This window comes from Pseudorca crassidens, chromosome 6, assembly GCF_039906515.1.
Source record: "Pseudorca crassidens isolate mPseCra1 chromosome 6, mPseCra1.hap1, whole genome shotgun sequence".
In the NCBI taxonomy this organism is placed as follows: domain Eukaryota; kingdom Metazoa; phylum Chordata; class Mammalia; order Artiodactyla; family Delphinidae; genus Pseudorca; species Pseudorca crassidens.
The window spans coordinates 127,751,745-127,768,495 of NC_090301.1; the positions used below are offsets into that span (position 1 = coordinate 127,751,745).

General features: G+C 42.1%; 1 protein-coding gene across 5 annotated transcripts in view; it reads right to left on the minus strand.

Annotated features, from left to right (window-relative positions):
* The window catches only part of OCA2 (OCA2 melanosomal transmembrane protein), a 257,209-nt gene that overhangs the window by 199,463 nt on the left and 40,995 nt on the right, over positions 1-16,751 (minus strand). For 4 of the 5 annotated variants that reach the window (XM_067739910.1, XM_067739912.1, XM_067739914.1 and 1 more), the window contains 5 exons: positions 10,008-10,106; positions 8,427-8,618; positions 5,351-5,408; positions 3,213-3,285; positions 1,677-1,837 (listed from right to left, as the gene is read on the minus strand). In XM_067739910.1, coding sequence (XP_067596011.1) covers positions 1,677-1,837; positions 3,213-3,285; positions 5,351-5,408; positions 8,427-8,618; positions 10,008-10,106 — 583 coding nt within the window. The remainder of the gene's footprint in view (positions 1-1,676; positions 1,838-3,212; positions 3,286-5,350; positions 5,409-8,426; positions 8,619-10,007; positions 10,107-16,751) is intronic. The other variant, XM_067739915.1, reaches the window with a different exon arrangement.

Consider the following 16,751-nt stretch of genomic DNA (forward strand, 5'->3'; position numbering starts at 1 on the left):
AGAATAAGAAAAGGAGAAAGAGAGGAGCATGAAGCCTTTTCACACGGAGACACTAGAGATGGCCAGGTGGTGTGCAGCTGGAAATGTCCACAACTGGAGGGCTGTGTTTAAGAAAAATACGGAAGTACAAATACAGAATTCATGTACAAAGACACAAAGATATAGAAGTAAATACGATATATTAAGAGAAAAGGAAATCATTTCACATTACTGGAGACTTGGAGTCTTCTAAACCCACTGAGGCAACTGACGAGAAAGGCTTGTTTAAAACTGCTTCCTGTTTGCAAACTGAAGGCAGGAAACTCTCCACACCCAGGTCACAGGAGCCTGTGGGAGGGAGGGCCAGAGGATGAGCTGCCTTTGTTGTGGGCCAAAGTGCCTGTACGTGGGCTTGTCAGGAGCAGAGGAATGGAGAAGCCAGCTGAGAGGGGCCAGATGTGTGCAGAGATGGAGGTGTACCCAGGCAGATGCAGGCAGCCTGACTAAGGTTGCCAGGGAACTTTCAATGGGAGGACAGGAGTCTTGCCGCCCACAAATCATAAAGAAAATTGAAAATAGGAACTTTGAAATCAGTCAAAGCATGAATGAGAGATCAAAAGTTCTCTTAAACACTTCCGTGCTTGGAAAGAGTGTATCAGAAAAAAATCCTTCAGTAAAGATCTCCTGTGTTGTGTTTCTGGAGCAGGCAACTATGTCAGCAGGCTGCAAAAGGTCATGCCCTCCTCCACACAAGGTCACAAAAGGAGCCAACAGCAGATGAAATGTGCCTACCTCGTCTTTACTGAGGAGCCAATGAGCTGTGGGCTGCAAACAGGGAAGCCAAGTTTATGTCCTAAGACCACAGCCAGAGCCACCGGTTTAGAATATCAGTGCAACATCAGCCATTGCCCATGAAACCGCAGCCTTCTTCATAATGAGGCATTGGCTCTGGGGACACTTCTCTGCATGGCAGAAAAATGTGCGGGGCAGTAACCCGCCATTACTCCAGTGACACTCCATTTTGGATGACACAGCCTTGTGTACCAGCAGGGTTTCCTTCTATTAGTTACAATAGGGAAAACCCATGAACTAGGGATACGACTTCATATGATAATCCAGGGGAGTCACTGAGGCCAGGCCTTGGGGCACAAGTCAGGATGCACAGAGAGGGGCCAGGCCTTGTCTGGGCTCTGGGACATGGTGACAATGCCACTGCTGGCTCTCCTAGCCTTCACAGGATGTGAACTGAAGGCTTTGGCTTAGACACTGAGCACAAGGTCCTATTGCTATAGAAGCAGAAGCTCGAGGAAACCAGGCACAGTCTTAGCCAAGTGTCCACAAACTCAAGGGGACCGTAGTATTGGAGTACCTCATGGTACAGAAGGAAACATTATATATTTGAAGTCTCAGGTTTAACTGCACTTTCAAATATATAATGTTTCCCTGAATTGCCCAGTAAAATCACTCTAAATTTAAAAAAAAAAAACCCTCAAAAGCCTGACTTTACTGAAATGGTGAGAGTTTTATAACTGTCTTAGAGAAAAGAGAATTTCAAAGACAAAGCAAAAGATAAGGGCTTGCCTAATAATGGTGTCATTGCCTTATGGCTCCCATCAAATCAATTAGAGAGGAAACTCAATTTATAAAGAGGTAAAATGAGTTTTTACAATTCCTTTCAAATAACTTATGAGTATAACCTGCTGTGGCCACCACTTCCTGGAGCCTGGAGCTTTATCCTGGGTCACCTCCACCACCACGTGCTCTTCTCTCCCGAGATGACTTGGGCCACTGGCCAGCAGGGCCCCTGCCAGGTCCACTTGGAGCAGCATGGAGTCTGCATGGCTGCTGAGGTTCACAGCTGGGGGTCTGTCAAGGTGAACTACAAATCAAGGAGGAGAGGCCTGGAGGGCCCCCCCCCAACCTTTCCCACCTTCCCAGGGAACACCCATCTTGGAAAGTGCACAAGGAAATGTATGTCCAGGCCGTCCCTTCCACCTGTGTCACTGCCCTGACTGCTCCTACCTCTTCAGCCCCTCACCCCTGACATGCACAACTGGTTTTGCTTTGTTTAATTGTGTTTTGGATCCTCTGGTTTAACATTTAGGTGGTGTCTCCCATCCTACTATCATCTCTGCTTCTACTCTTTGCAGCCAGCATAAAACGCCTGCCCCAGTTCCTGGACTCATGATGAGCAGTAGACAGATGGAAAGAGGCCGAGAAATTCCAACTGTCTGGGGCACTGAAGGTTACCATGGCAACTACAAACCACAACCCAGCCAACCTCTAACTAGATTTACATGACTCCCCCCACCCCAAAACTAAGGCCCATAGAAGTTAAGGTGTGATCATCTCCAAGCTTAAAACTTTACCTCAGTGCTATGGACTGAATGTCCATGTCCCCCATATTCATCTGTTGAAGCCCTGAGCACCTGTGTGGCTATACTTGGAGATGGGCCTCTAAGGAAGTAACTGAGGTTAAATGAGGTCATAGGGTGAGGCCCAGATCTGATAGGATTAGTGTCCTTGTAAGAAGAGATACGAGAGAGCTCTCACTCTCTCTACATACACACTCATAAACACACACACACACACACACAGAGGAAAGGAAAGGCCCTGTGAAGACATAGAAGGAAGGTGACCATCTGCAAGCCAGAAAGAGAGCCCTCATTAGAAATCAAATCAGCCCACCCTGACCTTGGATGTCCAGCCTCCAGAACTGTGAGAAATAAATGTCTGTTTGTTTATAAGCCACCCAGGCTGTGGTATTCTGTTATGGCAGCTGAGGCCTACAAAAAGGCAAGAGAGCCCAGAGTATAAGAAACCAAGCAATCATCAAACTCAGATGACACAGCCAAGGAAAGAACAAATGAACTTAAAGATAGGTCAAGAGGAACCACCCAAGCCAAAACACAAGAGGGTGGGGGCAAGGAACAGAACAGAGTATCCAAGAGCCACAGGAAGCCGGGCCTTAACTAAAATGCACTGTTTGGCTGCTGTCACACTTCCATGGGGAACCTCACCACCACCCACCCATCGCAGTCTCACTAGTGCCCCTCCCCTTCTGTTCTGAAGCCTCATCTTTCACCAAACGTCCTGGAGGAACAAAACACACACAGGGAGGAAAGGTAATTGCTTAGGCTGTGACCTTGGGCAACAGTCATGATAGTTTTCGGGTCTCTTCACTTTGTGACTCAACCATGAGCGACTGTCCATCTAAGTACGGGTTTGGATACAGTAGCTTTCCAGCGGTGACACAGCCAGCAACTGCCAGAACTTTCCTTCATCCGGATACAGGCTAAATAAAATCTGTAACAATCAGAAACATTTAATGATAGATTTGTGGTGTGAGAGCAATAGGATTTAAGTAACTTTGATAAGAGCTGAAAATACGGGTATGATAATGGTGCTGCTTGATGTATCCAAAATTCACCAGCTTACTCTAAATAGCTTTTCTGAGATATTAAAAGATAAAATTCTGATCCATTATACTATTTTCTGCTACAATGGGCCTTGATTATTGATATTTGTCAATTTTAAGGATTAAATACCCAGCCATAAAATTAAATCATCAGAGGAGGGTAAACATGGTTTTCCCATACTGGAGAGTAGGAAATACAATCCATATGATGGTGGGAGCACATGCTTGTGGAATTTGCAGAGTATCTTATACTTCATCAGAAAGTAAAAGTGATGATGAGATAACAGATTACAGAAGTTCAAAACAAATTCCTCAAATTCTGTTTTGGATTGTGTCCACAAATCACCAAAATTTCAATTACCAGAAGAAGGATGAAGACTAGACACAGAGCTCAGGTCAGCTCTCAGGGGTCAGGGGAGACTTGGGCCACCCATACCTCCTCCTTGGATATCCCAGTACACCCACCCACCAGGCTATGCTAAGCAGCTGGGGTTTCAGAGCCACACAACTGTGTGAATAGGAAGTAGAAAGGCAAACTGGTAGCCAAAACAGTAAACTCATGAAGTTTTCAGAGTTCAATGCAATTTTTTTTTGTTCTGTGCTTAGATTTCCTTTCTCTGTGCCACTGCTCTCCTCCCATGTGGATTATTAAAGAATGCCTCTACTCATTTCAATTCAGCCAGTATTGACTTCATGCACCCTTGCTGTCTGAAATGCAACATTGTTCCCTATATGTCACACTGAGAAGAGGAGACTCTTGTCATGTACAATCCTGCACACACATAGAGTCCCAACCCTCATGCCCACACACACAGATAATGAAGACCATGTATTCACAGCTACACATGGTCACATACACAGCTTCCAGTCACAAAGGGCAGCCAGCATGGCTGTCACCACAGGCTGCCTACAGAGAAAAGCCACAGCCACACCAGTCCTGGAGTCCACAGGGCACAGGTATGGAAACACCACTCACCCACCCCTTCCTTGCTTACAATCTCATACTCTGTCACAGCGGCACATACAAACCACCTACTTGTGTCTCCCAAAACTGGCCCACACAAACTATCCTATGCCAATGCTAAAAATAAGTAACTATTAACTCTAACAATAAGTCCCTAGGCACACACACAACCTCAAAATGCTCACAGACAGAAAAAGACCCACACGTCCCACAGAGGCATGCACACACACAAACACACAGCCAGGAACTTGGTACCTCACACCTTTGTGCACACACACAGACACACAGGCAGACATTGGGGCCTCACACCCCCATGCACACACGCAAATGGGGGGCCTCACACTCACTCATTCAGCAAATACATTTTGAGTGCATACAATGTGATCTCAGCTAGGGCTACATCAGGGCACACACCACACAAATGCTGGCAGTGAAACTCGTGACCCCTCAAGCCAAAGGGAACACTTAGGTCACCTCCAGGGCCCTGGCTCTGCAGCCCTCCCTGGGGATGTATGGGCAAGTAAAATCAGAGCAGCCTCCAGGGAAGGGGCAAACATAGAACTTCACTCTCTCCCAGACAGGGTGGGTCAGCTGCGAGCCATCCCAAAGGGGCACTGAGACATTCCTGGGGGCACCCATGATTGCTAGACATGTCCCAACACAACTAAAGAGTGTTTACTGCTTGTGGCTGAAAAGAGAATTTGGTAAGCCGCTTAAGGTGGGAATTGAGACCTGCGGGTAAGCTAACTGCCTTCCACAGAGCAAAGCCAGGTCCTCAGGGCTTCCATTGTATGACTGGGAACAACAACAGAGGAGCATTGCTAAGGGCAGGGCTCCCTAGCCACCCCCAGGCTGCCATTCCACACACCCTCAGTAACACCTCCAAAGAAATGTGTAAGCCCCACACCTCAGGTGTCCTGCTACCCAGCACAATGCACCCGGGGGCTCTGCTGAGCAGACAGCAGAGCTCAGGGTGCCATGGTACTCACAGAGCACAGCACCACAAAGACAAATAAGCCCGTGACTTTCAGCCACTGCACACAGCACCTGCAAGAGAAAAGACAGGCCCCAGGTCACACTGACAGCAGTCCTGCTTGCATGTGCCCCAAACTGTCAAACCTCAGATGCCTGCTGAAGCCTTGGGTAATGTTTATCTCAAAGCACATGTGTGAAATTCTTCCCATAACATGGTATGAAAGAGGATACTGCTGAGGACAACAGCAGATTTGTGGAGGTTATAGAGGGGAACAAACTTAACCCTGAGTGTCTGAACACTGCTTCTTATCAGAGATGCTGAAGATCAAGATTTGAGCCTCTTCACTAGCCTTTTAAAGGCTCTAGTTTCCTGGAAACAAGCTTCATCTCAGCTCTCAGATTCATATTTATCAATTATTTTCCCCTAAGTTTTCTGGAAGGTAGGCATATGGATTTGATCATCAAATAAACATCGACTGAGACATAACCAAGCAATTCAAGAAAGAAATTGCAATGTTATAACCAGTTGTACCAGCAGAGTCCTTTAAGAATTCCTTAGGAGATAATTCAATAGACATTCAGGCCCTCTTAGGACTCATGATGGCACCCTGGCCCAGTCATCATTACACACTTGTTAATTGTAGCCCTCAGGTCCTTGGCAAATGTGGGCCTGGCAGCCACTCCAGGCTTATCTCTGCTCCTGTCACCTCCCCAGGGTCCACCAGATCCTACCTCCTGAAGACACAATCACTGCCTAGTGCTGGGGAGTGCTCTCCCCTGGCCACTCCTCAAGAGCAAGCCCTGGGGTATTTGTGCTCTGGCCCTGCAAAACGAAGGATGCTGGTACACAGCCTGTGCTTGACACATGTTTGTAGAACAAAGGAATAAAGTCTATATAGGGATATCTTTTGCAAAACCTTTCTGATCCTTTCAAAATGGTAAAACCTTCTTTTGCATTCTCTCAGATTTAATGAATTTGATGAGTAATATTTCACCCTTCCAAATTATGATCAATAGCTCCTATTCAAATAGGAATCAAAAAACATTTCCTTTTAAAGCAGGAAGCATTAATTTAACTATTTTTAATACTTTTTTTTGAAACATCTATTAGAGTATAATTGCTTTACAATGGTGTGTCAGTTTCTGCTTTATAACAAAGTAAATCAGCCATACATATACACACATCCCCACATCTCCTCCCTCCTGCATCTCCCTCCCTCCCACCCCCCCATCCCACCCCTCTAGGTGGTCAAAAAGCACTGAGCTAATCTCTCTGTGCTATGCGGCTGCTTCCCACTAGCTATCTATTTTACATTTGGTAGTGTATATATGTCCATGCCACTCTCTCACTTTGTCCCAGCTTACCCTTCCCCCTCCCCATATCCTCAAGTCCATTCTCTAGTAGGTCTGCGTCTTTATTCCTGTCTTGGCCCAGTTGAACTATTTTAAATACTAATTTCTTTCTACATAACTGACATATACAGCAGACTGACCATCCAAAATAATTTTTACAAGTTTCTTCGACAAACATGTGTAGTACTTTCTAGACATGTTAAAAAGAATGGCATTAAGTCTTCCAGTTAAGTGGCAAGTTTGAGGCAACTATTTTATGAATCGTAGAAGATAAAACAACCACTGAATGTAAAGGCTTAAATGTACTTAGTTCTATTTTCCATGGTATGGGACATTTGAGGAAGCTCGCATCCTCTGGAGTTGTGAGGCAGCCAGCTGGAGAAGGGTGTTAACAGTGTCAGCGCTTACCATCATGGTGATCTATGGGGCCAGGTCCCTGTTCACACACTTTCACATTATTCAGATAATTTTATAGCACATTAGTCGGCCAATATTTGTCACACCTATGAGAAGAGCTAAGACCAGTCAAGGTGAAGAAACTACACATGGCTGGGAGGCATGGTGGGAAAAGACATCTCCATGGTCAAGCACTGGTGGGGGACCTGGGGTCACATTCCTCCCCCCACCCCTTTGCTCCTCTCACAACCTGCATGACCTCAGGCAAAATCCTTACCCTCTCTGAAGTACCTCACCTACCTCTCAGGATTGCCTGAAAGATCAGTAGGACAACTGAGAGTGGGCCTCTCTAGGTAAAGACAGATACACTTTGGGAGGCAGGTAGGTACACTTCTAATCAGCTCTTCAAAGAGCTTCAGAAAAGCTGGGCCCCCTAATGTAGAGAAATAATAACACTAATATTCGATAGCTTCATGGTGTCTTCTCACCTATCCATGGGTTTTCACATAGACCATTTTAGTGGAAGCCCACAGAAGGCTGTGGAGCGAGGGGAATGCCAGGCAACAAGGAGACAGCTGCACAGACATGCCCAGCCCTGCTGGTTCCTCAGCTACCTCGGAGCAGATACATAATGGGGACCTTGGTGGTCCTGGTATTGTGTCCCTGGAAATGCCACTTTCAAATGTGTGGCTCTCAGCGGAACCCCTCCTTCAAGTAAATGCTCACGCAGAAGCCTCAACAGACAAACAAGGGAGAGATCTCTCCTGCTCCGACCCGCGTGGGGGATGCTGCAAAATTCCCTCAGATCCCCAGCGCATGTGTGTCCTCTGCCCTCCTACGCATGCACGGAGGACTCAGCCTCTCTCGGCCCCACCTGCAGCTGCATCACCCCTAAAAACCCTCTTTCTCCTTCCTGTGCAGAACCCTTCTAATAACGTGCTTCATCACTGAATACAAATGATAATATCACCTTCTAAAACACCACGGGGACTACTTCATCCACAAAGCCTCATGGGCTTGAAGACCCCAGCCACACAACAGAAAGGACAGGTGTGTAGGGTGTTCATCATTTAGGTCTGTAATTGGGTTTTCTTGTAGCCTTAAAGGCTCCATGCTGGTTTGAACGCCGCTTTATCTGTCTTCTAGGGCCTGGAGGAAAGGAAGATTACCTTCCAGGAAAGTGCCACCTAGCCTTCTTCCTCACCTCCACCCTGTCCTCAGGAACGATGTCGTGCGGGCAATACCCGCACCACACCCCACTCCCCAGCCCAGTCCCAGGTGGGCGGCGTGCACTGTGCGACCAACACCCTGTGCCAGTGCTGGCACTCCAAGTCTTCCTACCTCAACTTGGAAAGACGGCGGAACCCGATGTGAGCGCTGTCCAGAAGCTCCCCCTTCTCTGAGGAGGCGGATCCAGAGGAACCTACCAACTCTCTGCTCAGCAGGGATCCGCCCTCCCACTCAGCTGAGCTGTTCTCCCAAGATTCTTCAGCAGTGATGAACTCTGGGTGGCAAACGGGCACGCACCGTGACCTGGAAATCGAGGCTTTGTGGTTATTTTCACGGAAATAGTAGCATCTCCAAAGCAACACTTCATCTCAGGGGTAAGCGTGAAATGTATAATCAATACTTGTTTTTCAAAGGACCATCAATATTGTAGTACTGTCAGACTGGTGGGAATGGGTCTTTCTTGACGTCACAGACCCTGGACTGGAGGGAAATGGTCTGGGGTCACACAGTCTTCAAAATAAATTGTGGACCTTCAAGAAACATCAGCTTGTTCTGAGTTTGGAACTTTCCAGTACAGCTTTTTCTGGCTCAGACCAGCTCCAGCTCATTTCAGTTTTTTCCTTTCTCTTTGACTGTGCTGGAGTTCTCAATACCTGGTCCTGTTATACTCATCCTGAAGCACAGTGAGTGGTGTAAGCCTTTTCTCCTCTTTGTAGGTATCTATCTGTAATGGAGCTGTAGGGGAGATGGCCTAACTAGCTTTCCCACCCAACTCTACATGAGCACGAGCAGGAGTCGGGGACGTCAGTACTGGACTAGATGGGCCCAAGAATGGGACCTATATCTAGAAGGATGAATCAAGGGGTATCATAAAATTTATCAAAATTACATGTGGATATATCCATTTAATTTTGGTTGAATCCCTGAACAACTGAACAACTCATTCAGTACAGATTGTCAGTCAGCACTTGACTCTAGTAAGGCTGCACCAAGCCCAGAATTTTCCTGTGGAAATACATGGAATACTTGTGGGGTGGCAATATTGACACAAGAGCCACAATCTATTATGTTATGCCTCTCAATCTATGCCTTTCGAACCCAGTTAGCTCAACAGGACATTGTCATTCTCCTGAACTCTTATCACTGCTTTAGGACTGGTTCACAACAAGAAAAAGGAACTTCAAACTTACAGGAAATAGAGTTTTCTTTTAAATCATACATTTTTCAACTTCATAACTATTGACATTTGAGCCAGATAATTCTTTGTTGTGGGGAGATGTCCTGTGCAATGCAGGATGTTTAGCAGAAGCCCTGTCCTCTACCCTAAATGCCAGTAGTGCCCCTCCCCCATTGGTGACAGCAAAAAATGTCTCCTGACAGTGCCAACCTCAACCCTGGTTGAGAAGCCCTGGCCTGGCAAGATGGCCTTTCCCAGCTGTGTGCATGCATGAGTGTGTACATGTGCTATTCAATCATTGCAGGGTTATGCTCAAGGTTACTTGGCAATTCATAAGGCACAGAATACAACCACTAGAATCATGAACACACATTGAATTGACAAGGATCTAGCAGAGACCATACATGTAAGGTAAAAATTCATATCTCAGGAAGAAATTCTCCAGCATAAGTGCAAAGGATAATGCTCAGAGATTTCTTAATTTTATAAGAAAGAAAGAAAAAAAAACACCTCACCCTTTCTCTTGTGAGAAATTCCTCAGCAAAGGTGTGCTTTCTGTAAAGCAGGGGTCTTTAGAACTGCAGCTGAAGAACTGGAGGAAAGGAGGGTGAGACCTGAAAAACACAGTGAAGGAAAGGGATCACCAACACAAAATGATGACTGTGCTCACTGATGGTTGTGGCTAGATTCAAGAACGTTTATCTGTTGATGGACACTTAGGTGATGTAGCACATATATACAATGCAATATTACTCAGCCATAAAGAGGAATGAAACTGAGTTATTTGTAGTGAGGTGGATGGACCTAGAGTCTGTCATACAGAGTGAAGTAAGTCAGAAAGAGAAAACAAATAATGTATGCTAACACATATATATGGAATCTAAGAAAAGAAAAAAAGAAGGTCATAAAGAACCTAAGGGTAAGACAGGAATAAAGACACAGACCTACTAGATCATGGACTTGAGGATATGGGAAGGGGGAATGGTAGGCTGTGACAAAGTGAGAGAGTGGCATGGACATATATACACTACCAAGTGTAAAGTGGATAGCTAGTGGGAAGCAGCCACGTAGCACAGGGAGATCAGCTAAGTGGTTTGTGACCGCATAGAGGGGTGGAAAAGGGAGGGTGAGAGGGAGGGAGACGCAGGAGGGAAGAGATATGGAAACATATGGAAACGTGTGTATGTATAACTGATTCACTTTGCTATAAAGCAGAAACTAACACACAACTGTAAAGCAATTATACTCCAATAAAGATGTTTAAAAAGATGTAGATCTTTTAGAATGTGTTTGAACTTATATGACTCTCCATCTAAAGCAAATAGATATAGTTGTGGGTTAACATACTTGAAAACCAGAGTAACTACAAATCAAAAACATAGAATGGATTCACAAAAACCAAAAAGAAAGGAACTCAAGTGTAATACAAGAGAAAATCATCAAACCACAACAAGAAAAATAATAAGAAGAAATGAACAAAGAAGAACTGCAAAAACAACTGTAAAATACAGAATAAAATGGTAATAAGTACTTGCCTATCAATAATTATTAAATGTCAATGGACTAAATGTGCTGATCAAAAGACATAGGGTGGCTGATTGAATAACAAAGAAAGACCCTTCAATACATTGCCTACAAGAGACTCACTTCAGTGAGAAAAACACACAGACTGAAAGTGAAGGGATGGAAAAAGATATTTCATGCAGATTAAAATGACAAGAAAACAGGGGTAGCAATATCCATATCAGACAAAATAGACTTTAAAACAAAGGCTATAATGAAAGACAAAGAAGGACATTAAATAATGATGAAAGGATCAATATAAGAAGAGGATACAATACTTATTAACATATACACAACCAATACAGGAGCACCTAAATATATAAAGCAAATACTAACAAACTTAAAGGGAGAAATTGAAAATAATACAAAAATAGCAAGAGACTTTAACACCCCCACTGACATCAATGGACAGATCAACCAGACAAAAAAATCAATAAGGCATCAGAGGTCCTAAATGACAGAATAGACCAGTTGAATGTAATGAACATTTACAGGTGACTACATCCCCCCAAAATGCAAACTATACACTTTTCAAGGAAATTTCTCTAGGACAGACTACATACTAGGTCACAAAAATAGACTCATCTATTTAGGAAGATAGCAATAATATCAAGCATGTTTGTCGACCACAACAGTATGAAACTAGAGCTGAACAACAGAAAGAAAAAGAGAAAACAGTGGAGACTAAATAACATGCTACTAAAACACCAATGGGTCATTGATAAAATCAAAGTGGAAATCAGAAAATACCTCAAGACAAATGAAAATGAAAACACAACTTTCCAAAAACTATGGGATGCAGCAAAAGCAGTTCTATAAGGGAAATTCATAGTGATACTGGCATTCCTTGACATAAAAGAAAAATCTCAAATGAACAAATTAACCTACCAAATACTTAACCTACCAAATAAAAGAAACAGAAAAAGAAGAACAAAGTTAGCAAAAGGAAGGAAATATAGAGATCAGAGAGGAAATAAATAAAATAGAGATTTTAAGAAAACAATATAAAAGATCAATAAAACCAAGAGCTGGTTTTCTAAAAAGATGAACAAAATTGACAAATCACACCAAGTCTCACCAAGAAGAAAAGCAAGGACACAAATAAACAAAATTAGAATTAAAGAGGAGAAATAACAACCAATACTAAAGATATACAAATAATTATGAGAATACTATGAACAGTTATATGCCAACAAATTGGACAACCTAGAAGAAATGAACAAATTTCTAGAAACATACAGACTGCTAAGACTGAGTGAAGAAGAAACAGAAAATTTGAAGAGACTGATCACTAGAAGTGAAATAGAATCTGTAATTTAAAAAAAAAAAACTCCCTGTGAACAAAAAACAAAGACTGGAAAGATTCACTGAGAAACTTTACCAAACATATAAAGAAGAATATATACCTATCCTTCTCAAACCATTCCAAAAGATTGAAGAGAAAGGAACACTGCAAAATTCATTTTATTAGGCCACCATTTTCCTGATATAAAAACCACACAAGGACACTATGAAGAAAAATTACAAGCCAATATCCTTGATGAATATAGATGCAAAATTCCTCAACAAAATATTAGCAAACAAATCCAACAATACATAAGAAGGATCATACACCATGACCAAGTTGGATTGGTTCCAGGGTTACAAGGATGGTTCACTGTATGCATATCAATGTGATACAGCACATTAACAAAAGGAAAGACAAAAACCACATGATCATCTCCATAGACTCAGAAAAAGCATTTGACATAATTCAACATCCATTCATGATAAAAACACTCATCAGGTTTTAAAGAGTCCTTTAAGATACACCACCTGCATGTCACCTCAGCTTCACCTCTAGATTTTCTTTAACTCCCTTTACCCAAATCTACTCTTCAAACTTTCAGAAATACTTTTACTTCTTGTAACAGGCTTCCACCCTTGTCTAGGGCGTTTATATATATAATATGCTTTCTTTCAACATTGTTTGTATAGCATGTCATCTTCCTTCAGATCTCACAACCCTTCCACATCATCCAGGAGAAATTAAGTGGTCCCTGCTTTGTGTACTCCCTGAGGATCCTCGTGCCCATGTTTCCTGCAATGCATTTTAACTGCTTCTTTGAATACTCCCTTAGCCGGTGCAGAGGGGATGGCATGTTGGTCAGGATATATCACCCAGCAAAGAAAAATCCAAGATACCAGTCAGATTTTTTACCACAATTGTCTAGTTCAGAACACTGGACCACCAGAGAGCTCCACGTCCCACGGAATATCAGTCAGCAAGAGCTCTCCCAGAGATCTCCATCACAATGCTAAGACCCAGCTCCACCCAATTACCAGCAAGCTCCAGTGCTGGAAACCCCACGACAAACAACTAGCAAGACAGGAACACAAGCCTACCCATTTGCAAAGAGGCTGCCTAAAATCATACGAAGTTCACAGACACCCCCCAAAAACACCACCAGATGCGATTCTGCCCACCAGAAAGAAAAGATCCAGGCTCATCTGCCAGAAAACAGGCACCAGTCCCCTCCACCAGGAAGCCTACACAAGCAACTGAACCAACCTTACCCACTGGGGGCAGACACCAAAAACAATGGGAACTACAAACTGACAGCCCGCGAAAAGGAGACCACAAACAAAGTAAGTTAAGCCAATAAGAAGACAGAGAAATACACAGCAGATGAAGGAGCAAGATAAAAACCCAACAGACCAAACAAATGAAGAGAAAATAGGCAGGCTACCTAAAAAAGAATTCAGAGCACTGATAGTAAAGATGACCCAAAACCTTGAACATAGAATGGAGAAAATACAGGAAACGTTTAACAAGGACCTAGAAGAACTAAAGAGCAAACAAACAATGATGAACAACACAATAAATGAAATTAAAAATTCTCTAGAAGGAATCAATAGCAGGATAACTGAGGCAAAAGAACAGACAAGTAACCCAGAAGATAAAATAGAGGAAATAACTAGTGCAGAGGAGAAAAAAAGAAAAATCAAAAGAATTAAGGACAATCACACAGACCTCTGGGACAACATTAAACACACCAGTATCTGAATTATAGGGGTCCCAGAAGAAGAGAAAAAGAAAGGGACTGAGAAAATATTGGAAGAGATTATATTTGAAAACTTCCCTAATATGAGAAAGGATATAGTCAATCAAGTCCAGGAAGCGCAGAGTTCCATAAAGGATAAATCCAAGAAGAAACATGACAAGAAACATATTAATCAAACTATCAAAACTTAAATACAAAGAAAAAATATTAAAAGCAGCAAGAGAAAAGCAACAAATAACATACAGGGAATCCCCATAAGGTTAACAGCTGATCGTTCAGCAGACATTCTGCAATCCAGAAGGGAGTGGAAGGATCTTTTTAAAGTGATGAAAGGGAGAAACCCACAACCAAGATTACTCTACCCATCAGGGTCTCATTCAAATTCAACAGAGAAATTAAAACCTTTACCCACAAGCAAAATCGAAGAGAATTCAGCACCACAAAAGCATCTTTACAACAAATGCTAAGGAACTTCTCTAGATAGGAAACACAAGAGAAGGAAAAGACCTACATTAACAAACCCAAAACAATTAAGACAATGGTAAAAGGAACATACATATCGATAATTACCTTAAATGTAAATGGATTAAATGCTCCAACCAAAATACATAGACTGGATAAATGGATACAAAAACAAGACCCATATATATGCTATCTACAAGAGACACACTTCAGACCTAGGGACACATACAGACTGAAAGTGAGGGGAGGGAAAAAGATATTACATGCAAATGGAAATCAAAAGAAAGCTGGAGCAGCAATTCTTATATAACACAAAATAGACTTTAAAATAAAGACTATTACAACAACAAAGAAGAACACTATATAATGACACAGGGATCAATCCAAAAAGAAGATATAACAATTATAAATATTGATGCACCGAACATAAGAGCAGCTCAATATATAAGGCAAATGCTAACAGCTATAAACGGGGGAATCAACAGTAACACAACCATAGTAGGGGACTTTAACACCCCCCTTTCACCAAAGAACAGATCATCCAAAATGAAAATAAATAAGGACACACAAGCTTTAAATGATACATTAAACAAGATGGTCTTAATTGATATATATAGAACATTCCATCCAAAAACAACAGAATAGACTTTCTACTCAAGTGCTTACAGAACATTCTCCAGGATAGATCATATCTTGGGTCACAATTCAAGCCTTGGTAAATTTAAGAAAATTGAAATCATATCAGGTATCTTTTCTGACCACAATGCTATGAGACTAGATATCAATTACAGGGGAAAAAAACTGTAACAAAATACAAACATATGGAGGCTAAACAATACACTACTATATAACCAAGAGGTCACTGAAGAAAAGGGGAAATAAAAAAGACCAAGAAAGAAATGAAAATGAAAACACGACGACCCAAAACCTATGGGATGCAGCAAAAGAAGTTCTATGGGGGAAGTTTATAGCAATAAAAACCTACCTCAAGAAACAAGAAACATTTCAAATAAAGAACCTAAGCTTACACCTAAAGCAATTAGAGAAAGAAGAACAAAAGAACCCCAAAGTTAGCAGAAGGAAAGAAATCATAAAGATCAGATCATAAATAAATGAAAAATAAATGAAGGAAACAATAGCAAAGATCAATAAAAGTAAAAGCTGGTTCTTTGAGAAGATAAAAAAATTGATAAGCCATTAGCCAGACTCATCAAGAAAAACAGGGAGAAGACTCAAATCAACAGAATTAGAAATGAAAAGGGAAAAGTAACAACTGACGCTGCAGAAATACAAAGGATCACAAGAGATTACTACAAGCAACTATATGCCAATAAAAGGGACAACCTGGAAGAAATTGACAAATTCTTACAAAACCACAACCTTCCGAGACTGAACCAGGAAAAAATAGAAAATATGAACAGACCAATCACAAGGACTGAAATTGAAACTGATTAAAAATCTTGCACCAAACAAAAACCTGGGACCCGATGGCTTCACAGTAGAATTCTATCAAACATTTAGAGAAGAGCTAATGCCTATCCTTCTCAAACTCTTCCAAAATATAGCAGAGGGAGGAACACTCCCAAACTCATTCTACAAGGCCACCATCACCCTGATACCAAAACCACACAAAGCTGTTACAAAAAAAGGATTCTTCAATATATGCAAATCAATCATTGTGATACACCATATAACAAATTGAAGGATAAAAACCATATGATCATCTCAATAGATGCATAAAAATCTTTCAACAAAATTCAAAAACCATTTAGGCTAAAAGCTCTTCAGAAGGTAGGCATACAGTGAACTCACCTCAACATAATAAAGGCCATATATGACAAATGCACACTCAACATCATTCTCAATGATGAAAAACTGAAACCATTTCGTCAAAAATCAGAAACACGACAAGGATGCCCACTCTCACCACTATTATTCAACATGGATTTGGAAGTTTTAGCCACAGCAATCAGAGAAGAAAAAGACATAAAATGAATCCAAATCAGAAGATAAGGAGCAAAACTGTCACTGTTTGTAGATGACATGGTACTATACATAGAGAATCCTAAAGATGATACCAGAAAACTATTAGAGCTAATCAATGAATTTGGTAAAGTAGCAGGATACAAAATTAATGCACAGAAGTCTCTTGCATTCCTATACACTAATGTTGAAAAATCTGAAAGAGAA